General features: G+C 44.4%; 1 protein-coding gene across 5 annotated transcripts in view; it reads right to left on the reverse strand.

Annotated features, from left to right (window-relative positions):
• Positions 1-24,195, reverse strand: part of METTL25 (methyltransferase like 25) — a 90,973-nt gene that overhangs the window by 39,234 nt on the left and 27,544 nt on the right. For all 5 annotated transcript variants that reach the window (XM_068170533.1, XM_068170538.1, XM_068170530.1 and 2 more), the window contains 2 exons: positions 21,829-21,973; positions 4,016-4,110 (listed from right to left, as the gene is read on the reverse strand). In XM_068170533.1, the coding sequence (XP_068026634.1) occupies positions 4,016-4,110; positions 21,829-21,973 (240 nt within the window). The remainder of the gene's footprint in view (positions 1-4,015; positions 4,111-21,828; positions 21,974-24,195) is intronic.

Genomic DNA, 24,195 nt, shown 5'->3' on the forward strand with positions numbered 1-24,195 from the left:
AGACTGGATGGGGTGCTTGGTGCCATGGTTTAGTTGATTAGGTGGTGTTGGATGATAGGTTGGACACAATGATCTTGAAGGTCTCTTCCAACCTGGTCTATTCTATTCTATTCTATTCTATTCTATTCTATTCTATTCTATTCTATTCTATTCTATTCTATTCTATTCTATTCTATTCTATTCTATTCTATTCTATTCTATTCTATTCCATTCCATTCCATTCCATTCCATTCCATTCCATCCCATCCCATCCCATCCCATTCCATTCCATCCCATCCCATCCCATCCCATTCCATTCCATTCTTCAAACATGATCCAAGTAGTTGCAGTTTCTCTGCTCATGGCTTTGGCTGACTTAAATTTGACTTGTGCTGTATATGCTGTAGTCCTCATTACAAGCACGTACCTGCTGCTGCTGCTGCTTCTAAGATGGATGCGATGTATTCTAAGAGACTGAAACTGAAACTCTTGTCCAGAACCTCTGGCCCTTGGCACATCTGAATGATGTGCAATAATGAACATTAGCAATAATGCTGAGTGTCATTGCTCAGCAAACAGAGTTTCTCCTATCTAGCCAGTATGCAAGGAAGATGGATATGTAGGTGCATTGCACTGTCTCCTTCATACCCCCTAGAAGGTAAGGAAAACCCTAGATGTGAGAACCCCACTGAATTACAAACACAGTAAGAGGAGAAGTATCTAATGACACAGTGGAGCCATTTGGCTTATGTGAATGTTTGGGGGGAAAAAAAAAAGCAAAAGTTTTTTTCAGCTGCCAATTTTTTGTGATTCCTGTGAAATCCAAGACAGATCTATATGGCATGATCAGTCCTGTCTCGTGGGGGTCATTTGGTTACAACATTTATCTTACTACCATTGTTGAAAAACTGGCCCTGATTTTTTTTTTTCTTTCCAGAAGAAATGGATGTTGCTTTAAATCCCCTTACAAAGAGTGCTTTCTCAAAGGGATTTGCCTTTTTCCCTTGTTAGTGGCATACAATAACAATTCTTTCTCAGCTGACACGTTAGTTATTCACAGGATCACAGGGTGTTAGGGGTTGGAAGGGACCTCCAAAGACCATAGAATCATAGAATTGTTAGGGTTGGAAGGGACATCAAGGATCATCCAGTTCCAACCCTCCCCCACGGGCAGGGACACCTCACACTAGATCAGGTTGCCCACAGCCACATCCAGTCTGGCCTTAAAAACCTCCAGGGATGAGGCTTCCACCACCTCCTTGGGCAACCTGTTCCAGTTTCTCACCAAGATCATCGACTCCAACTCCCCTGCCAGAGCAAGACCATAGAATCTTGTGCAGGTCACACAGGAACACATCCAGATGGGTCTTGAATGTCTCCAGAGAAGCAGACTCACAACCTCTCTGGGGAGCCTGTTCCACTGCTCTGTGACCCTTACAGTGAAGTTCCTCATGTTGAGCTCGAACCTCCTGTGCTGTAGTTTATACTCATTGCCACTTGTCCTACCACAGGGTGCAACTGAGCAGAGCCTGCCCCCTCCCTCTTGACACCCAGCCCTCAGATATTTATATTTATTAAATCCCCTCTCTTCTCCAGGCTAACAAGCCCCAGATGTATATTTTAGAAATCACTTCTTGTAAGAGGATTTAAAGCAACATCCCTAAATGAACAATTTTTTTCTTTTACCTTGCCAAGGATAACACATTTAAGCTCTGTGAATACTGCACAACTGTCCTCCTATACTTTCTTCTGAGAGCACTGAATTACTAGGTTAGTTCAAGTTTGCATAACCTTGATACATCAGCCCGTACTGAGTCTTTAAACTACACTGTTCTCCATAATGGAGGTGCAGAGCTAGTATTAGAATTAAAATGAGAACTAGAATTAGAATTAGAATTAACCAGATTAGAAAAGACCTTTGAGATCATCAAGTCCAACCTATCATCCAACACCACCTAATCAATAAACCATGGCACCAAGTGCCTCATCCAGTCTCTTGATAAACATCTCCAGTGATGGTGACTCACCACCTCCCTGGGCAGCCCATTCCAATGGCCAATCTGTGCTGGGCCCTGTGCTCTTTAACATCTTCATTGATGATCTGGATGAGGGCATTGAGTCCATCATCAGTAAATTTGCTGACGACACCAAGCTGGGGGCAAGAGTTGATCTGCTGGAGGGTAGAGAGGCTCTGCAGAGAGACCTCGACAGGCTGGACAGATGGGCAGAGTCCAACGGCATGAGATTTAACACATCCAAATGCCAGGTTCTGCACATTGGCCACAAAAACCCCATGCAGTGCTACAGGCTGGGGTCAGAGTGGCTAGAGAGCAGCCAGGCAGAGAGGGACCTGGGGGTGCTGGTTGATGGTAGGATGAACATGAGCCTGCAGTGTGCCCAGGCAGCCAAGAGGGCCAATGGCATCCTGGCCTGCATCAAGAACAGTGTGGCCAGCAGGAGCAGGGAGGTCATTCTGCCCCTGTACACTGCACTGGTTAGGCCACACCTCGAGTACTGTGTCCAGTTCTGGCCCCCTCAGTTTAGGAAGGAGGTTGACTTGCTGGAACGAGTCCAGAGAAGAGCAACAAAGTTGGTGAGGGGTTTGGAACACAAGCCCTATGAGGAGAGGCTGAGGGAGCTGGGGCTGCTTAGCCTGGAGAAGAGGAGACTCAGGGGTGACCTTATCACTCTCTACAACTACCTGAAGGGAGGTTGTAGACAGGATGATGATGGTCTCTTCTCCCAGGCAGCCAGTACCAGAACAAGAGGACACAGTCTCAGGCTGCGCCAGGGGAGGTTCAGGTTGGATGTTAGGAAGAAGTTCTACACAGAAAGAGTGATTGCCCATTGGAATGGGCTGCCCGGGGAGGTGGTGGAGTCGCCGTCATTGAAGGTGTTCAGAAGGAGACTTGACGGGGTGCTTGGTGCCATGGGTTAGCTGTTTGGGTGGGTTGGATTGATTGATGGGTTGGACACGATGATCTTGAAGGTCTCTTCCAACCTGGTTTGGTTTATTCTAATAAAGGTTTATTCTAATCTCTCTTTCTGTGAAGAACTTCTTCCCAACATCCAACCTAAACCTCCCCTGGCACAGCTTGAGACTGTGTCCTCTTGTTCTGGTGCTGGTTGCCTGGGAGAAGGGACCAATCCCCACCTGGCTACAACCTCCCTTCAGGTAGTTGTAGATGGCAAGAAAGTCTCCCCTGAGCCTTCTCTTCTCCAGGCTAAGCAACCCCAGCTCCCTCAGCCTCTCCTCACAGGGCTGTGCTCCAATCCCCTCCCCAGCTTTGTTGCCCTTCTCTGGACACATTCCAGCAACTCAGCATCTTTCCTGAACCGAGTGTCAGAGGCTAGCCAGAACCTGATACCCGAAATGTGAAATTACTCGAGATAAGGAAGGGTAGCTTTCTAACTGAATCAGTGCCTGCAGTTTTCAGTATCCATCTGTGTTTTTCCATATTAGACAACAGTTTGTCACTCTGTCTTGACGAGAGGTCTTTAAGAGGACTTCGTCCCTCGGTGCAATGTTACAAAGACGTTTCCAATATCTTAAGCCATGTGGATTTTAGAGCTCTTCTAATTTTTGGACTGGGAAGGTTTGTTTAGGTTTTAAACAGCTGGAGCATTCAATGTTATGAATCATTAAGGCATTGGGGGAGTAACTGATTGCAACTCTTCTACAAATGCCTTGCTCCCCAGTAAGTCTTTGGCCAGGAACTATTACCCCCAGGGGTTACCTCGTTTAGGTTTCAGCAGAGGTTTGACCTTTCTGTCCATTCTTAAAATACATATCTGTCAATACTAACCTTTTTCCATGCCTTCAGCATGTATGAAATATATCAAGCTGGAAGGTCAACACTATTATTTTTTTCTTTTCTTTTAGCTATAATTCATCATGCTTACAACATTAATGATGTTATTCTGTAGAGTCTTGGACTAAAGTCATGGCTTTAGGATTAGAAGCCAAAGGCAATGAATCTCATAACATCTGGATAAAGCTCTCAGTAAGAAAAAATGAAAAGGAGGGGACTCATACCAAGCATGCTGACATCCTAGCATTGCGACCACAGCACCAGCCCTTGTCCTTCAAGTATTGACACATGGGAAATCCCCACACTTCCTCTGGATATTCTGCATAATGGAGAGAAAAAGACCAAAAACAACACTGAAAACCAGGCACAGCTTTCATCAGCTCTTTTTCCCTCTCACTTATGGAATTCACAATGTATTAAACAAGATGAACAGTAGTTGATGGCAACAGAAAAACTTAACTCTAGGAGTCCAGCACCAAAGCACACACTAGTGGTATAAAACCCATATTTTTCCCCACAACAGATGGTTTTGGTTTATGCTGGATTGCTGATAATTTCACAATTTCCCAAGCACTTTCAAGTGTGTTTTATGGAAGTCCATTGAAAAAATGCTCCAAGGGACAAGAGAATTTTGCAAATGCCCATGGCACCCATACCATGCCATGGGTCACAAGAGTGGAATAGAACAGAATGGAATGGAATGGAATGGAATGGAATGGAATAGAATAGAATAGAATAGAATAGAATAGAATAGAATAGAATAGAATAGAATAGAATAGAATAGAATAGACCAGACCAGGTTGGGAAAGACCTTTGAGATCATCACATCCGACCCATCATCCAACACCATCTCACCAACTAAACCATGGCACCAAGCACCCCATCTTCCTAAACACCTCCAGTGATGGCAACTAGGGGGAATGGAATGAAGCTGGAGGTGGGGAGATTCAGGCTAGATGTGAGGAGGAAGTTCTTCACCATGAGAGTGGTGAAACCCTGGAATGGGTTGTCCAGGGAGATGGTCGAGGCCCCGTCCCTGGGGGTGTTTAAGAGCAGGCTGGATGAGGCTCTGGGCAGCCTGATCTAGTGTGGGGTGTCCCTGCCCATGGCAGGGGGGTTGGAACTAGATGATCCTTGTGGTCCCTTCCAACCCTGAACGAAACTATGAAACTATGAAACTCCATCACCTCCTTGGGCAGCACATTCCAATGGGCAATCACTCTCTCTATGAAGAATTTCTTCCTAACATCCAGTCTAAACCTCCCGTGGTGCAGCTTGAGACTGTGTCCTCTTGTTCTGGTGCTGGTTGCCTGGGAGAACAGACCAGTCCCTGCCTGTCTACAACCTCCCTTCAGGTAGTTGTAGATGGCAAGAAGGTCTCCCCTGAGCCTCCTCTTCTCCAGGCTAAGCAACCCCAGCTCCCTCAGCTTCTCCTCATAGGGCTTGTGTTCCAAATCCCTCCCCAGCTTTGTTGCCCTTCTCTGGACATGTTCCAGCAACTCAGTATCTTTTAGCTTACTGAGGGGCCCAGAACTGGACCCAAGGTGTGGCCTAACCAGTGTGGTGTACAGGGGGAGAATGACCTCCCTGCTCCAACTGCCCACACTGTTGGTGTGTACTGGCTTGGACTGACATGGAGTTAATTCTCCTCACAGCATCTTTCTAGTGCTGTGTTTTACAGCAGTAGTTGATAACACAGCAGTGTTTTGGCTAGTGTTGAATAAGTATCCAGGCTGTGTCCTTTCAACATTTCCCTGCCCCAAGAGTACACTGAGGGGTGGGCAAGGTCTTGGGAGGGGACACAGCTGAGCCAGCTGAATCAGACTGGCCAAAGAGGTATTCCACACCAAATTACATCAGCTCAGATATAAGAAGGAAGTGAAAAAAGGAAGTGGGGGGGATTCATCCATGGGGTCTGTCCTCCCAAGTAACCACCAAGCTTAGAGAGCCCCGCTTCCCGAGACCGACCATCGTCCTGCTGATGCTAACTAAAAAATTGTGACATCAGAGTGTATAAATAACCTAAATGGAATGAAGCTGGAGGTGGGGAGATGCAGGCTGGAGGTGAGGAGGAGGTTCTTCACCCTGAGAGTGGTGAAACCCTGGAATGGGTTGTCCAGGGAGGTGGTTGAGGCCCCGTCCCTGGAGGTGTTTAAGACCAGGCTGGATGAGGCTCTGTCCAGCCTGATCTAGTGTGGGGTGTCCCTGCCCATGGCAGGGGGGTTGGAACTAGATGATCCTTGTGGTCCCTTCCAACCCTGACTGATACTATGATGGCAGGTAGAGACTAACATCTCTCTCTCTGCCTTTTGCCTCCATGTGGTCTAATGTGGTTTGCTTATTAGTGTTATTAACTTGCTCCTATCCTGCTGCTGGCTTCTATTATATTGTTTTTCCCCTCTCCCCCTGTCCACTTAAGAGGGGGAGTGATAGAGTGGCTTTGGTGGGCATCTGGCCTCCAGGCCAGGGCCAAACCACCACAGTCATTCAGTGGTGTCACAGTCATGGGCAGTCATTCAGTGTAGCAGGACTTCAGCATTGCTTCTCACTGGGCTCTGCTTCCACCATAAACATCTTTTAAACCTAGCACAGAACAATGTGTATTTGTTTATTTCAGTCCTGAAGGCCCACGCTTTGCTGTGAAGCAGAATGTTTGTTTTCCAGAAAAGAGCAGCTGCAAAGGCTCTTGCTGTGTCTTCAAAACACTGAGAAGCACTTGCACCACAATCTGTCCTCAGTTTGGTTTAGTACTATTTATATTTTAAATGGCAATACCATTCTTCAAGCTTAACATTGATACAAATGTGGCAGAATTAAAGTACAGGGATTATTTGCATAATGCCCAGTTGTAAATGTAGAACAACTCTACAGTGCTTTGGATGTTTATTAGCATATTTGTCAGCTGATTTTTCTTTATGAATATGGAGCTGAATGAGGGTTACTACATTCTTTAAAACAAAACCCCAACAAGTTGGCGAGGATCCTGGCTTTTCAGCCCAAAAAGATGACTCAGGCATATTTAAAGATAAATCATGTAATGGGGGTTATAAAAAGGACAGCAAAAATACTGCTCTTCAAATTGACCAACAGTCTGAGACCATAGCATCACAGAATCAATAAGGTAGGAAAAGACCTCAAATTCATTTCATGGGAGTTAAGCAAAAAGAAAACCAAAAGTGGGGGGTGGTGGAATTGGGAAACTATAAAGGATACGACCCCACTCCCCAGAGTGAAAGCCCTGATTTCCTAGCACTAGCTCCCAATCTTAGCTGATCAATGTGCTGCCCAGGGAGGTGGTGGAGTCACCATCACTGGAGGTGTTTAGGAAGAGACTGGATGGGATGCTTGGTGCCATGGTTTAGTTGATGAGATGGTGTTGGATGATAGGTTGGACTCGATGATCTCAAAGGTCTCTTCCAACCTGGTCCGGTCTATTCCTCTTCCTCTTCCTCTTCTATCTCTACAGAGTAACAGACAGCAGGAAATCTGCTGCAGGCAACCTGACACTTAGCTTTCCTTTTATCCCTGAGAAATGTCAGAGGCTCCTAGGGGATGAATACTGCTTTAAGGGTTTTAATTCTAGATAATCTGCAGCAGGGGGAAGAAAATTCCTTTAGACACACAGAAGAAGTTTGTGAAAACAGTGTGCCACTGGTTCCAGCACTAGGAATGCACTAAATGTCTGATGACAAACTATAAATCATTAATTATCTTCAAGCCTAATTATCAAGTACATGGAACACAACTGACTATTGCCACTGCAGCAGGGTAGGTAATGAGAACTTCTAAAATATATATTTTGCAAGAGAAACAAAGTCTGCCATGGTTTCTCGTGCATGAGTCACACTAGGAAGTCTGAAACATATACTAAAATAATTCCACCTAAAAAAAATTGCAAAGAAAGATGAAAGCATTGATCTTTTCAATTAACCCCTTCTAATTTACACCCTGTCCTCTAGGCAAACTAATCATCCATGCAAGCTAAAGTTACTGCTCACTGAGCTACAATCTTGATAATGGTTCATAGTATTCATGCTGCTGAAGGGCCTGGAGAATAAATCTGATGAAGAGTGACTGAAGGAGCTGGGGCTGTTTAGTTAGTTTAGTTTGGAATAGAATAGAATAGAATAGAAAAGAACAGAACAGAATAGAACAGAACAGAATAAACCAGGTTGGAGGACCCTTCAAGATCATCGCATCCAACCTATCATCCAACACCACCCAACCAACTAACCCATGTAACCAAGCACCCTGTCAAGTCTCCTCATGAACACCTCCAGCGATGGCGACTCCACCATCTCCCCGGGCAGTCCATTCCAATGGGCAATCACTCTCTCTGTGTAAAACTTCCTCCTGACCTCCAGCCTGAACCTCCCCTGGCACAGCCTGAGACTGTGTCCTCTTGTTCTGGTGCTGGTTGCCTGGGAGAAGAGACCAACCTCTGCCTGTCTACAACCCTCCTTCAGGTAGTTGTAGACAGCAATAAGGTCACCCCTGAGTCTCCTCCTCTCCAGGCTAAGCAGCCCCAGCTCCCTCAGCCTCTCCTCATAGGGATTGTGCTCCAAGCCCCTCATCAACTTTGTTGCCCTTCTCTGGATACGTTCCAGCAAGTCAACCTCCTTCCTAAACTAAGGGCCCAGAACTGGACACAGGACTCGAGGTGTGGCCTAACCAGTGCAGTGCACAGGGGCAGAATGACCTCCCTGCTCCTGCTGGCCACACTGTTCCTAATGCAGGCCAGGATACCATTGGCCCTCCTGGCCGCCTGGGCATACTGCAGGCTCATTTTCAGCCTACCATCAACCAGCACCCCCAGGTCCCTCTCTGCCTGGCTGCTCTCAGCCACTCTGACCCCAGCCTGTAGCACTGCATGGGGTTGTTGTGGCCAATGTGCAGAACCCGGCACTTGGAAGTGTTCAATCTCCTGCCGTTTGGAAAAGAAGAGGAGGCTGAGGGGAGACCTCACTGTGCTCTACAACTACCATGAAAGGATATTATGGAGAGGCTGGGTCTGGTCTCTTCTCACAGATAATTAAAGATATACCAAGAGGGAATGGCCTCAAGCTATGACTGGGTAGGTTGAGAATGGACATTAGGAAAAAAATAATTCAGGTAAAGAGTGGTCAGGCATTGGAATGTTCTGCCCAGGGAGGTGATGAGTCACCAAGCCTGGATGTGTTCAGAGGTGGTTTAGATGTGATACTTGGCGATATGGTTTAGGGGTGAACCTTGTAGAGTAGGGCTCTGGGTTGGACTTGGTGACCCTGAGGGTCTGCCCCAAGCAGAATGTTTCTGTGATTCTGTGATAATACTTATGACACTTTGGCAACACAGTAATTAGGCAAAGCACCATCTTCATTTAAGTTACTGAAAGAATAAAGCAGGAGAAAAAAAGAGAGAAACGAATGCTCTACCTTAGAATTTCTTGTGCATGTCCAAAATCGACCACAGAGCTACAACATTGCCTTGAATTCTATTTATTTGTCCATATCCATTTCACTTACAAGCACACTGATTGGACAGCAATGTGCCCTTGTGGACAAGAAGGCCAATGGGGTCCTGGGGTGCATTAAGAATGGATGAGGCTCTGGCCAGCCTGATTTAATGTGGGGTGTCCCTGCCCATGGCAGGGGGGTTGGAACTAGATGATCCTTGTGGTCCCTTCCAACCCTGACTGATACTATGATACTATGATAAGAAGAGTGTGTCCAGCAGATTGAGGGAGGTTCTCCTCTCCCTCTGCTCTGCCCTAGTGAGACCTCACCTGGAATGCTGCATCCAGTTTTGGGCTCCCCAGTTTAAGAGGGACAGGGATCTACCACAGAGAGTCCAACAGAGGGCTGCAAGGATGATTAAGGGACTGGAAGACTGCCTTATAAGAAAAGGCTGAGAGACCTGGGGCTGCTTAGTCTGGACAGGAGAGAGTGAGAGGGGATTTCATAAATCTGAGGGATGGGTGTCAAGAAGGAGGGGAAAATAATTCTTTACTGTAAAGGTCACAGAGCACTGGAACAGGCTCCTCAGAGAGGTTGTGGAGTCATCTTCTCTGAAGACTTTCAAGACCTGTCTGGATGTATTCCTGTGCGACCTGCACTATATTCTACAGGGGGGTTGGAACTAGATGATCCTTGTGGTCCCTTCCAACCCTGACTGATTCTATGATTCTATGTGCTCCTGCTCTGGCAGTGAGGTTGGACTCAATGATCTCCAGAAGTTGCTTCCAACCCCTAACACCCTGTGATCCTGTGAACTGTAGAAATATCCCAAACCACTCAAGCAACATTTTCAGTATGAGTATCTTGTGGAAGATGTCCCAGCAAACAGTTCAAGTGCTCAGCAGCACATGAGGCAAGAATGTTATAATTATTCAGCATACAGGAGCCAAGTAGACAGAATTCCCTCCATGAAAATTTAACAAAATGGGGAAATCCATCTGATGACCTGAACTGAACCTATGCTGTGGTATAATCCCAGAACCTATTAGTTAAATAGCTATCATTTTGCCTCTACATTAACCCCTTAAACAGACATAATCACATGAATTGCAAAGAAATATAAATCACAACAATGATATTAATGATTTAGAATAGAATAGAATAGAATAGAATAGAATAGAATAGAATAGACCAGACCAGGTTGGAAGAGACCTTCAAGATGATCGCGTCCAACCCGTCATCCAATACCACCTAATCAACTAACCCATGTAACCAAGCACCCTGTCAAGTCTCCTCCTCAACACCTCCAGTGATGGCGACTCCACCACCTCCCCAGGCAGCCCATTCCAATGGGCAATCACTCTCTCTGTGTAAAACTTCCTCCTGACCTCCAGCCTGAACCTCCCCTGGTGCAGCCTGAGACTGTGTCCTCTTGTTCTGGTGCTGGCTGCCTGGGAGAAGAGACCAACCTCTGCCTGTTTACAACCCCCCTTCAGGTAGTTGTAGAGAGCAATAAGGTCACCCCTGAGTCTCCTCCTCTCCAGGCTAAGCAGCCCCAGCTCCCTCAGTCTCTCCTCATAGGGTTTGTGTTCCAAACCCCTCACTAACTTCGTTGCCCTTCTCTGGACTCGTTCCAGCAAGTCAACATCCTTCCTAAACTGAGATCAACTACAACTTCTCTCATTATGATTTTAGTCCATCTGGACACAGAGACAAGCTTCAGGCAAACCTTATTGTTGTTAGCATCCTATTCACAGGTCCATGAAAACCCTTACTGGCTGAGCAGTGTTTCAAAGACATTTTCTAAAAGACTTGTTTAACTAACAAAATAATTAAATGTAGCTAGGAAATAGGATTTGCAAATTATAGAACACTGAGTGTTTTCTGTTTAGTTTTTCTTTGGCTGGTTGTGGTTTAGTGGGTTGTTTTTGCTATAGAAAAAATATCTGGCAGCAGGAGATGAAAGGATTTTTAGGGACACAAAAATGATGAAGGGGTTTGAACGCCTCTGCTGTGAGGACAGGCTGAGGGAGCTGAGGCTGTTCAGCCTGCAGAAGACTCCAGGGAGGTGTTCAGGAGGAGACTTGACAGGGTGCTTGGTTACATGGGTTAGTTGATTGGGTGGTGTTGGGTGATAGGTTGGATGTGATGATCTTGAAGGTCTCTTCCAACCTGGTTTATTCTATTCTATTCTAATAGCAACCTTCCAGTACCTGAAGGGGGCCTACAAGAAAGATGAAGAGAGACTGTTAACAAAGGCCTGTAGAGATAGGACAAGGAGCAGTGGCTTCAAACTAGAGAAGGGCAGATTTCATACTGGATGTTAGGAACAATGTCCTGCTGATTCCTTTCTGATGTTTTAGTGTCTCACCTTTGCCCATCTTCATAGTCTGTGCTCCCAGTTTTCAAATTCCACTACAGTTATGAAGTATAATTCCCCAATTTGCCTCTCTACTGCAGTGCATGATTTAAGTATTTATGACAGCAATTCCCACTGATTCCTGGAGCTGTTTTTCAAAGGGTTTATTGATTTTTCTTTCTTCTCCCCCCCATTTTCTTGGTTTCAAAGCATGAGAAACCTGGAGTTCAGGCACTTATTAATTCACTTCAGTTGTATTTTTGTACTTCACATCCAGCGCACTTCAGTGTCTATGATCTCTTTCTGTGATCATAAAAGAAGAAAAACAAAGATGAAAATGAAAGAAATGCAAGACTGTGTGAAGGCTCCATTTTGAACCACTAGAGAATTCTCAAGGCAAAAAGAAAAGCAGTGCCAACTGTACAGAAAAAGCACAATTTACTGAAGCTCAGAAACAGCTGCCAGTATGAGGTCATCGTGCAAGAACTGCCAAGCACACTGAAAGCCCTCTGTATGTGTGTGTATATGGCCAACATGTACCTGTTGGCCAACAATGCTTTGGCATTCTTGCCAAAGACAAGTAGCTGAGACAGGCAACATGACATGGCTGAATCTGCAAGGCTGGCACTGAGATCTGCTTTTCAACTGTTTAGTTCACCTGAGAGATAACAACCACAGGAATCACATCCTTGCTTGGGTACTTCCTGACACAGTGATGGTCAGGTGAAAAAATGCAGTAATAGACAGGACTAAATTATCCCCCTTCCTCTTGTTCCTAATTATCCTCTGCTCCATCACTGCTCTTTTGGTAATTGAAGTTGTTAGAAAATCAATGTATTATTAGGAGTAAAGTATCCCTAAGAGCAAACAGCCAAATTGCATCTCTACCCATCTAAAGAGCTGTGATCTAAGAAGCCTTGTACTTCCTTCTGTCTAAATAGAGTCTTCTTTCTTCCAAGGAATACAGCCAGAATTCTTAGCAGTGTAAAACTAAAGAAAAAGGAAAAAACACAACAAAACTCCCAAGCTAAACCAACCCCCCCCAAACAAGCAGTGACAAAAGACCCCCAACTAACCCAAACAAAACACCAAGAAACAAAAAAACCCCAACCAAACCAGGGCATAGTAGAGAACTGTAAATCACAGTATCACAGTATCACTTAGGTTGGAAAGGACCTCAGGGATCATCAAGTCCAACCTATCAACACAGACCCCATGCCTAGACCATGGCACCAAGTGCCACGTCCAATCTCCCCTTGAACGCCTCCAGGGTCGATGACTCAACCACCTCCCTGGGCAGCCCGTTCCAATGACGAATGACTCGCTCGGTGAAGAACTTCCTCCTCACCTCGAGTCTAAACCTCCCCTGGCGCAGCTTGAGACTGTGTCCCCTTGTTCTGGTGCTGGTTGCCTGGGAGAAGAGGCCAACCCCTTCCTGGCTACAACCACCCTTCAGGTAGCTGTAGAGGGCAATGAGGTCTCCCCTGAGCCTCCTCTTCTCCAGGCTAAATGACATTATAAATGTAAGTTCATTTCCCTTCTTGTCTTCAATATTTTGATCTCAGATTCATTAAAGAATCATAGAACTCTTGAGTTTGGAAAAGACCTTTCTGATCACCAAATTCAGTGCTAACACTGTCACATCCACCACTAAACCATGTCCCTAAGCACCACATCTACGTATCTTTTAAGTATCTCCAGGGATGGTGATTGAACCACTTCCCTGGGCAGCCTGTCCAAGTTCATGATACCCCTTTTGGTGAAGAAATCTTTCCTAATAGTCAAACCTCCCCTGGCACAACTTGAGGCCATTTCTTTCCCTATCACTTGTTACTTGGGAGAAGAGATCATTTTCTACCTTGCTACAAACTCCTTTCAGATAGTTGCAGAGTGCTAAGGTCTCCCCTCAGTCTCTTCTCTCCAGGCTAAACAACTCCAGTTCCCACAGCTACTTCTCATAAGACTTATTCTCTAGACCCTTCACCAGCTTTGTTTCTCTTGTCTGGACCTGCTCCAGCAACTCAACGTCCCTCTTGTAGTAAGGGGCCCAAAACTGAATGCGGGACTTGAAATGCTTCCTCACCTACTAGTAACAGAAAATGATTACTGAAAACTAAAAGGAAATATTCATGGCAACACCAAGGGAAAGATGAACAAGCAGATTCTGACAGTTTTATGTCAGTACTGGCATTTCAGGAGGGGGCACAGTAAGATAGGAAGGGGTTCCCATTCTTCTGACTGCTGCTTTGAAGGCCTGGAATGACTTAGAATCCACTCGAATCACAGATGTAGATTGAGGACGGAGACAATAAGCTCAGAAGTTGCTCAGTGAAGAGGAAGCCTGGACCCCCAGTCAAAAACAGAGTTCATCCTAGTCCTACCAACAAACCCAGTAACTCCCATAAAAGTTGAGGCTAATAGCTGTGAGAGGAAATTAAAACAAATTCTTTTCTAACCCTGTATTAAAATGTTGCTTTTCAGACCTGTTACCTAGTTCTAGGAATTTAGCAGTAGTCATATAAAAATTCAACAACAGAGACATGAAACTCCCACTCCAACACCCAGCAAACAAGAAATGAAGGCAGCCTTTAATTTGGACCTATAGGTGGTGTATTAAACACTAGGCCATTTCCACTTGCATGATGATTCAAGAGCCAACAGCAATTTCCCAAAGCCCATTATATTCTGGTACTGAAAATGATAACTATAATATTGAAAATGCTACATTTTTGCAAAGTGCTAATTGCACCTCTATTAAGAGGAAAGGAAAAGGAGCCCTATTTGTGGAATTAAATTACCTGGCCACAAAAATAATAATCTCATCTTTAGTGGAAAACATGGTCAATGCAGAAAGCCTCTTCAGTGCAAAAATAAAACACACTTATAGCATACACAATCCATAGGATCACAGAATACATCTGGTTGGATGAGACCTCAAAGATCATAAAGTGCCCTGAAAATGGATAAGCTGAAGGCAGAATACTTTTATATAAAGTCTTTATACTGTCATCAAATAGGTTTCCAGGACAAGAGGACACAGTTGCAAGCTGCATCAGGGGAGGTTTAGGCTGGATGTTAGGAAGAAGTTCTTCACAGAAAGAGAGATTGGCCATTGGAATGAATACACAGGGCAGTGGTGGAGTCACCATCACTGGAGGTATCACAGTATCACAGTATCGCTAAGGTTGGAAGAGACCTTAAGGATCATTGAGTACAACCTGTCACCACAGACCTCATGACTAGACCATGGCACCAAGTGCCACGTCCAATCCCCTCTTAAACTCGTCGAGGGATGGTGACTCCATCACCTCCCTGGGCAGCACATTCCAATGATGAACGACTCGCTCGGTGAAGAACTTTCTCCTCACCTCGAGCCTAAACTTCGCCTGGTGCAGCTTGAGACTGTGTCCTCTTGTTCTGGTGCTGCTTGCCTGGGAGAAGAGACCAACCCCTTCCTGGCTACAACCTCCCTTCAGGTAGTTGTAGACAGCAATGAGGTCACCCTTGAGCCTCCTCTTCTCCAGGTTAAACAATCCCAGCTCCCTCAGCCTCTCCTCATAGGGCTTGTGTTCAAGGCCTCTCCCCAGCCTTGTTGCCCTTCTCTGGACATGTTCAAGTGTCTCGATGTCCTTCTTAAACTGAGGGGCCCAGAACTGGACACAGGACTCAAGGTGCAGCCTAACCAATGCAGAGCAGAGGGCACAATGACTTCCCTGCTGCTGCTGGCCACACCATTCGTAATGCAGGCCAGGATGCCCTTGGCCCTCTTGGCCACCTGGGCACACTGCTGGCTCAGGTGTTCAGGAAGAGACTGGATGGGGTGCTTGGTGTCACGGTTTAGTTGATGAGATGGTGTTGGGTGATAGGTTGGACTCCATGATCTCAAAGGTCTTTTCCAACCTGGTTAATTCTATTCTATTCTATTCTATTCTAGTCTAGTCTAGTCTAGTCTAGTCTAGTCTAGTCTAGTCTATTCGTCTATTTTATGCTATTCTATGCTATTCTATTATTCTATTCTATTCTATTCTATTCTATTCTATTCTATTCTATTCTATTCTATTCTATTCTATTCTATTCTATTCTCTTATGTATAAATATGATTTCTGTTAGGCTGGACAACGGAATATCCTGTAGTTGCTTTTGAGAAAGTCCAAAGGAGAGGGAGATGAATTTCAACACTGGCAAAATCTGGTTTCTACACCAGACTTGTCTACCTCTTTCACTTACAGAAAACTCCCACTGAAGCCAATTACCAGCTTTTCATACCACTGGACATCTCTCATGGCACTCAGTTAGCAAGGTGTGACACACATTTAAAAAAAATAAATCATATCCTAAATCAGACAAATCCCATCTGCAAAGGAGGAGAAAAGAGATACAATATATGGACAGATACAATATGTAGCTATCCCTATATATCTTTTAGTGTAACAAGTAATATTAACAGAACTGTATTTTATACCTCTTCTACAAGGAGAGGCTGAGGAAGCTGGGATGGTTTAACCTGCAGAAGAGGAGGCTCAGGGGAGACCTTATTTCTCTCTACATCTACCTGAAGGGTGGTTGTTGCCAGGAGGGGGTTGGTCCCTTCTCCCAGACAACCAGCACCAGAACAAGGGGACACAGTCTCAAGCTGCACCAGGGGAAGTTTAGGCTCAAGGTGAGGAGAAAGTTCTTCATTGAGAGAGTCATTAGTCATTGGAATGTGCTGCCCAGGGAGGTGGTGGAGTCACCATCCCTGGAGGTGTTCAAGAGGGGATTGGACGTGGCGCTTGGTGCCATGGTTTAGTAGTCATGAAGTCTTAGGTGACAGGTTGGACTTGACACCCCACACTAGATCAGGCTGGACAGAGCCTCATCCAGCCTGGCCTTAAACACCTCCAGGGATGGGGCCTCAACCACCTCCCTGGACAACCCATTCCAGGGCTTCACCACTCTCACAGTGAAGAACTTCTTCTTCATGTCCAGCCTGAATCTCCCCACCTCCAGCTTCATTCCATTCCCCCTAGTCCTATCACTACCTGAGATCCTGAGAAGTCCCTCCCCAGCCTTCCTGTAGGCCCCCTTCAGATACTGGAAGGCCACAATAAGGTCACCTTGGAGCCTTCTTTTAGCTCTTTGCCCTTGACAAACAAAGGCTGCCACTAAGCACAGACTATTCTTACAGGAGTCAGGGAAGGAATTGCCCTATTCAGACCAGTAGAAAGTATGCAGCAACACTGTGTCTCAAATGTTGCCATGTAAAACAGGAAATTAAGCTTTCTAACCAAGGATTTATAGCTTTATTAATTCTTCTGCTGTCAGTCTAATTAGTCTTTTTGTACTAGATCTCAACAGTAGTCCTTACCAAAAAAAAAAGTGATTTTTTTTCTTTCTACTCAGCTATATAACTTTTATTATGTTCTAAATATTCTGATTCCACTTCAGAGCATGAAATTGTTTAGGTATGAGTCTGAATCTCCTTGAGAGAGCACAAGCTATTTAATTCTGTTCTGCATGGTGATAGCAGGAAAAAAAAAGGGTTATTGCCATATAATTTTCTTGGGTCAGTAGTGTAATCATCACAGGCAAACAAAACATTTTTCTTTCAACACTTATAAGAGTAAAAAAATTAATTTGCATAGACCTCAATTTTTTTCTTTAATCTCAAAAACTCTTTCACTTTTGGCAGGTATCTGAGTGCCCACAGATTTCTGTAGAGATAGCAGTTACAGGTCTGCCGTCGTAACCAAGCTATAAAGGATTGCTCAAGGAAATAAAGCAGGGGTAAAAAGCTGAATGCTGTTCTTAAGCCACAGTCCTGCATCGTGGAAGGAACTCACCACATGAAATAGCTAGAACTGAAGGCTCCCCAGAAGAAGATACAGGAAAAGAGAAGCTGTAAAAAGGCAGAAATCACCAAACTGCAGTGGGCAACTGCAGTGTTCTTTGGTTCTAGAGAATTCAAAAGCAGGTAGAGTAATATTGATGCCTATGAAAAGCTCAAGGGAACCTCCAGGGAGCTTCCAGAGAGGAAGCCTCACATTTATATGGAAAAAAATGTATTAAATAAAAGAGTAATTGGATACACAAGCAGATGTGTATTTGGGAAGAGTGAAGGTGACTTTCTTAAAGGCAAGTCATGTCCCACAAACATATTGGAATATTTTTTGAAGGCTTCAAGCAACACTTAAACATGAAAAATAGAGAGTGTGTTTCCAAATAGCATTCAACAAGACAATTAGAGAAACTATCAAACCACAGAACAAGATAAAAAGTATTCCTATGGGTAAGCAATTGACAGAAACAGAGGATGGGAATAAAATACATTTTCTCACGGAGGACAGAGATGACCAGCAGAGGCCAAAGGAGATTTATGATGGCATGGATTGATGACAGAATCCACAAATAGCCTGAAAAAGTTAACAAAGAATAGGACAAAGTTTGCTGATGATACTGTGGCTAATAAAAATTAGAGATGAAGTGGCATATAAAATCCAATGCAGATGAAAATGCATCCAGCTCTGGGCCCCCCAGATTAGGAAAGATACTGACTTGATGGACTGTGTCCAGAGAAGGGCAACAAAGCTGGGGAGGGGTTTGGAACACAAGCCCTGTGAGGAGAGGCTGAGGGAGCTGGGGTTGCTTAGCCTGGAGAAGAGGAGGCTCAGGGGAGACCTTATTGCTCTCTCCAACTCCCTGAAGGGAGGTTGTAGCCAGGAGGGGGTTGGTCTCTTCTCCCAGGCATCCAGCACCAGAACAAGGGGACACAGTCTCAAGCTGCACCAGGGGAAGTTTAGGCTTGAGGTGAGGAGAAAGCTCTTCACAGGGAGAGTTGTTAGCCATTGGAATGTGCTGCCCAGGGAGGTGGTGGAGTCATCATCCCTGGAGGTGTTCAAGAGGGGATTGGATGTGGCACTTGGTGCCATGGTTTAGTCATGGGGTCTGCGGTGACAGGTTGGACTCGATGATCTTTGAGGTCTCTTCCAACCTTGGTGATTCTGTGATTTTGTGAAAGCAAAGGCCTGAGAATGTGATATAAGTAATATAGACACTAAAGCTATATTCTCAGGTCTACCAATGTAGCAGTCAGTTTGAAAGCAAAGTAACCATTAACATATAAAGTGTGTGTGTATATAAAAATAAAGTCTATATATAAACAATTTAAAAGTATATATATTTATATGTAAACCCATATATATTTATAGATAAACCCATATATATTTCTAGATAAAAATACACAAAATACAATATATGTAAACATACCAAGTGCACTTTGATGGCAAAGCAAAGAACTACAGAAATTCATTACCTGCAACAGTGGAGACAAAACACAGCCTACAAAATTCTCAGCTATTTGAAGTATTTAAGTACCTTGAAAAAAATGAGTGAAAGATGTTTCTAATATAACATCAGGGCTATGATGAAAGTCTGGCCCTTGTTTAAAGGTTGGGAGTATCTCAGTGGATTTATGCCAACGCAAACTAATTGATTATATGCTTTGTAGTGTGTTCCATCATAAAAATAACATGGAAATTATGTCATCCAGCTTTTTCATTCCCCCATTAATATTAATGAACAAATCTGTATTCAAAAGTGTTAAGCCTGGATCATGACCAAGAACAATTATTTATCTTCAGCAATTCTGAAATCTTAGTGGACTCATACTGCAAAGTGATACCAAAACCTTCTGTGCACTTTGCAATGCTAAGAGGAAGTAAAAATAATTATGGAGTACTTAAGATCTGTGTCAGCAATTCCAAATGACATAAAATCCCTGATAGTGTCTTCTGAGATGATAATTAAATGGGAACAAATGTCATTTCCTCTGCTCCAGAGATTTTTCAGTGCAAAGAAATCTCCACTGCCCTCATCAAAACCCCAGCTAGTTTTGTCACAAACTCATGGAAACATGCCCTGTGCAGCAATACTTGATGATCTTTGAGGTCTTTTCCAACCTTATTGATTCTATGATTCTATGATCTAAAGATCCCTTGGAAAGTAAACCAAGCTTTTTGATCTTGTGCTTGGAAATGTTTTCCTGTGTTACCATGGTATCAGTGATAGTTATTTTAAGACATTGCCTGTGGAGTATCTTTGAGAATACACCTAGGCACCACATAAATCATCTGTACTCTAATACTTCTAAGGCAGTAACTCATCTTCCCATATTTCAGGGGAAGAGAGTGATATGAAGCCATTATGTTTGTGTAAGGAATCCTTTAGCAAACTCAGTTTTTGTCTGCCTAATCCACCTTATTTGAGGCCTTTTCAGTTTTAACAAATCTAATAAATTCTGTATGTGAATTTTGACTCCTCTTGCACTTTCAGTGCCCTTAATTATACTCACCAGCTCTTAAAAGTGAGAGCTTAGCAAATATACTCTAAGTTTATATTTATGTAACTTGAGAGTTCAAGGCTCTTATTTATTCTGCAAAAGGTTTACTGACTTCTTCCTTACTTAGAAGCTACTCTCCACAGCTTCCAGGATGGCTCTAGAACTCCTCTGCCCAGCATCTATCTTCTTCCTAGACAACAGCTAGCAGGAATTTACCAGAGACTGACCAACTTCATTGCTTTGTGTGATGCAGTGATTGGGTCTGAGAAGAAGGGGAGTGCATAGACACAGCTTACACATACTTTAGCAAGACCTTCAGCAAGATTTCCATAGTATCTTTACAGACAAAGATATGACTCAGATATGACTCAGACAGGTAGACTGTAAGATGGATAGAAAATTCACAGGACTCTGAAGTTTAGCAGGTCAGCCTGCAGTCTAAGGGATGTGATTATTCCCTTGTTTTACAGTATCACAGTATCACTTAGGTTGGAAAGGACCTCGAGGATCATCGAGACCAACCTATCAACACAGACCCCATGACTAGACCATGGCACCAAGTGCCACGTCCAATATCCTCTTGAACGCCTCCAGGGTTGATGACTCCACCACCTCCCTGGGCAGCACATTCCAATGACGAATGACTCGCTCGGTGAAGAACTTCCTCCTCACCTCGAGTCTAAACCTCCCCTGGCGCAGCTTGAGACTGTGTCCTCTTGTTCTGGTGCTGCTTGCCTGGGAGAAGAGACCAACCCCTTCCTGGCTACAACCTCCCTTCAGGTAGTTGTAGAGGGCAATGAGGTCACCCCTGAGCCTCCTCTTCTCCAGGCTAAACAATCCCAGCTCCCTCAGCCTCTCCTCACAGGGCTTGTGCTCAAGGCCTCTCCCCAGCCTTGCTGCTCTTCTCTGGACACCTTCAAGTGTTTCAATGTCCTTCTTAAACTGAGGGGCCCAGAACTGGACACAGGACTCAAGGTGTGGCCTAACCAATGCAGAGTACAGGGCATAATGACCTCCTTGCTCCTGCTGGCCACACTATTCCTGATGCAGGCCAGGATGCCATTGGCCCTCTAGGCTGCCTGGGCACACTGCTGGCTCATATTCAGGTGGCTGTTGATCAGCACCCCCAGGTCCCTCTCTGTTTGGGAGCTCTCAGCCACTCCGACCCCAGCCTGTAGCTCTGCATGGGATTGCCGTAGCCAAAGTGCAGCACTCAGCACTTGGACTTGTTGAATGCCATCCCATTGGACTCTGCCCACCTGTCCAGTCAGTCGAGGTCCCTCTGCAGAGCCTTTCCACCCTCTAACTGACTAACATCTGCCCCTAACTTGGTGTCATCTGCAAACTTGATGATCTCAAAGGTCTTTTCCAACCTGTTCCATTCCATTCCATTCTATTCCATTCCATTCCATTCCATTCCATTCCATTCCATTCCATTCCATTCCATTCCATTCCATTCCAATTCTATTCTAAATTGGTAATGCCCCAAAGCTCTGCACTCAGGTGAGTGATTTTTGTGTGTGTGTATGTGTAGTAATTTACATTATAGGGACTTAATTCCACTTCTGGTTGTATATGTACAACTCAACATAAATGGATGCTGCATGCAGGCAGCCAACGGCTGGTACAAAAATAATTCACAAAGATGAAAACAAGTTGGACTAAAAAAAGTCTCCACATTTTACAAATGAAGTAACAGAATAAAACCAGCTGTATTCATAATCACACAAACCCCATTCTGCATGAATGTCCCTAATTTCAGCAGGAATCATAGGAATACTCTGTATGAATGACCCACATAACGTAATTAAAGCCAGTACTGAAGGAGCCACTGGAAAGGAACAAACACAAGGAGGTTATTAATTAAAGAATGTATTACTCTCAACATGCAAACTGTCAGGCACAAGTTAAGCTCAGAAGTATTACCTTCTTGGTTTTCAAACTGTTCTGACAACAGATGGTAGCAGCAGCCTACGCTGCACACTGCTTTGATTTCAGGCTTGGCAGTAAAAATGCGTAGGGTATTGGCAGCAAGATCGCCACATGTATGTAGCCCCACCATCACACAGTCCTAAGGGAAAAAAGGAAGAAAAGCACAATAAAGCTCTTCAACTTCAACCCTCTTCACCTGCAAGGGCATAAACAACACCTACAAACTCTTGAGACCCAAACATGCTGCAAATGGTTATGGAGCTGTAAGTTTTCAACACACAAACTCTGTGAGGACTCCTACTGTTCTGGTGTAACATTTTTCATTGCATAAGAAAAGGACTTCAGTGCTAAGGAACTGAGAGACCTGGGGCTGTTTCATCTTTAGAAGAGAAGGTTGAGAGATGATCTTACCAAGGTCTGTAAATATCTGAGGGGTGGGTGTCTAGATGAAAGTGCCAGTTTCTTTTCAGTGGCCCCCAGCTGATAGGACAAGGAACAATTGGGTACAAGACAGAACACAGGAGGTTCCACCTCAACATGAGGAGAAACTTCTTTACTGTGAGTGTGACAAGGCCCTGGAACAGGCTGCCCAGAGAGGCTGTGGAGTCTCCTTCTCTGGAGACTTTCAAAACCTGTCTGGATGCATTCCTGTGTGGCCTGCCCTATGTGATCTTGCTTTGGCAGTGTGGTTGGACTTGATGACCTCTGGAGGTCCCTTCCAACCCCTTAACATTCTCTGATTCTGTGTGACCCCCATGCATTGCCTCTATGGAGAGACAGATTGTCATGGCTTCATTCAGGTCAGGAACTACCCATCTCTGCACTCTGCCTTCACCAGCCATTAAGAAAGCAGAAGTTCAAGACTGTGAACAGGAGCTGCTTTATCTACATGGAAACGAACATCTATGAGGTGACTGAGCACAGGACATTGTCTCATCTTAGCTTTCCTGTCATTTTTCTTAATGACACTGCTACTTCTTTTACTTTAGATTTGCTGCTGTAAATCTGGCTGGACCTATCTATGGCATTTCTACTATTTTAAATTGCAGAACTCAAACCCATTTTGTGAACAATGTGAAAAGCAGGCTTTGTTGCTTTCAAAACTGCAGTGCTGTCACAGCTTTACAGTGTGCTTACTGCTATTCAACAACAAATGTCCATGTTCTTCAATAGCACAAATGAAGAACCTTGGCTTCAGATGATCTGTTCTATTTTATTTTCTGCTTTCCTGGTTTCCCAAAATTTCCCTTTCCCCTCTGTTTTCCCCTCCTTCTCCTTACCATTCATAACCTTCCAGCATTAGCAGTTGGAATGTACATGAAATTGCTACATGTTGTTGATGTTTCAGCCTTTTTGCATGAACAAGGTTATCAACAAAGAATTATCAACAAGAAATTATTTAGCTTGGAGGAGACTGAGGGGTGACCACATTCATGTTTATAAATGTAATGTAAAGTCTCAAGCTGTGCTGGGGGAGGTTTAGGCTGGATGTTAGGAAGAAGTTCTTCATAGTAGGAGAGATTGCCCATTGGAATGGGCTGCCCAGGGAGGTGGTGGAGTCACCATCACTGGAGGTGTTTAGGAAGAAACTGGGTGGGGTGCTTGGTGCCATGGTTTAGTTAGTCATGAGGTGTTAGGTGATAGGTTGGACTTCATGATATCTGAGGTCTTTTCCAACCTTGTTGATACTGTGATTTTTGCTGCTATATATTTTCTCACCTATCTCCATTGTATGACACATGTATGTGTGAAACAGTAAAACCTCCACTTTTCCTCTCTTTTGGTTTTGGTTTTGGTTTTGGTTTTGGTTTTGGTTTTGGTTTTTTGTATCTTCCTGTCCTCTTCCTCATCCTTCCACTTTGTACTGCCTCTCCCCTCTTGTCCTCTCCTCCTCTTGGGATACAAAACTTTTAGGTGGCAAAAGCACAGTTTCAGTGCAGTTTAGTTTTTAAAGACTTTTTTTCCCATCAGTCAGCTTTAGCTCACCATTCCACAAAGCCTTTTTCCACATGCAATTACAGAAATAGTGGAAGAGGATTAAAGTTTGGAAGCTAAGGGAAGATGTGCACTTGCAAGGACAACATTTACAGCCCAGCACAGGAAAAATGAGAGAGATTCTTTCAGGACAAAGCTAGTGGAAGATGGCTTCCACAAGCAAAATAGAGGAAACACATTACAATGCTCAAAATTTCTGGGCAATACACCGGCAGTCTGTCTGTGTCAGATACACTTTTGGACCTTCAGTGACATCAGCAAGGTAGCCTCAGGACAACTGACAGCACTTTCTGCATCATTGGCTTAAGTGTAGCAAAATTTGATATCTCAGTGTTGGTCCTGGACTATACATAAACAAACATTCAT

This window comes from Melanerpes formicivorus, unplaced genomic scaffold (assembly GCF_026170545.1).
Source record: "Melanerpes formicivorus ecotype bairdi unplaced genomic scaffold, bMelFor1.0.p_v2 SCAF_3, whole genome shotgun sequence".
In the NCBI taxonomy this organism is placed as follows: Eukaryota; Metazoa; Chordata; class Aves; order Piciformes; family Picidae; genus Melanerpes; species Melanerpes formicivorus.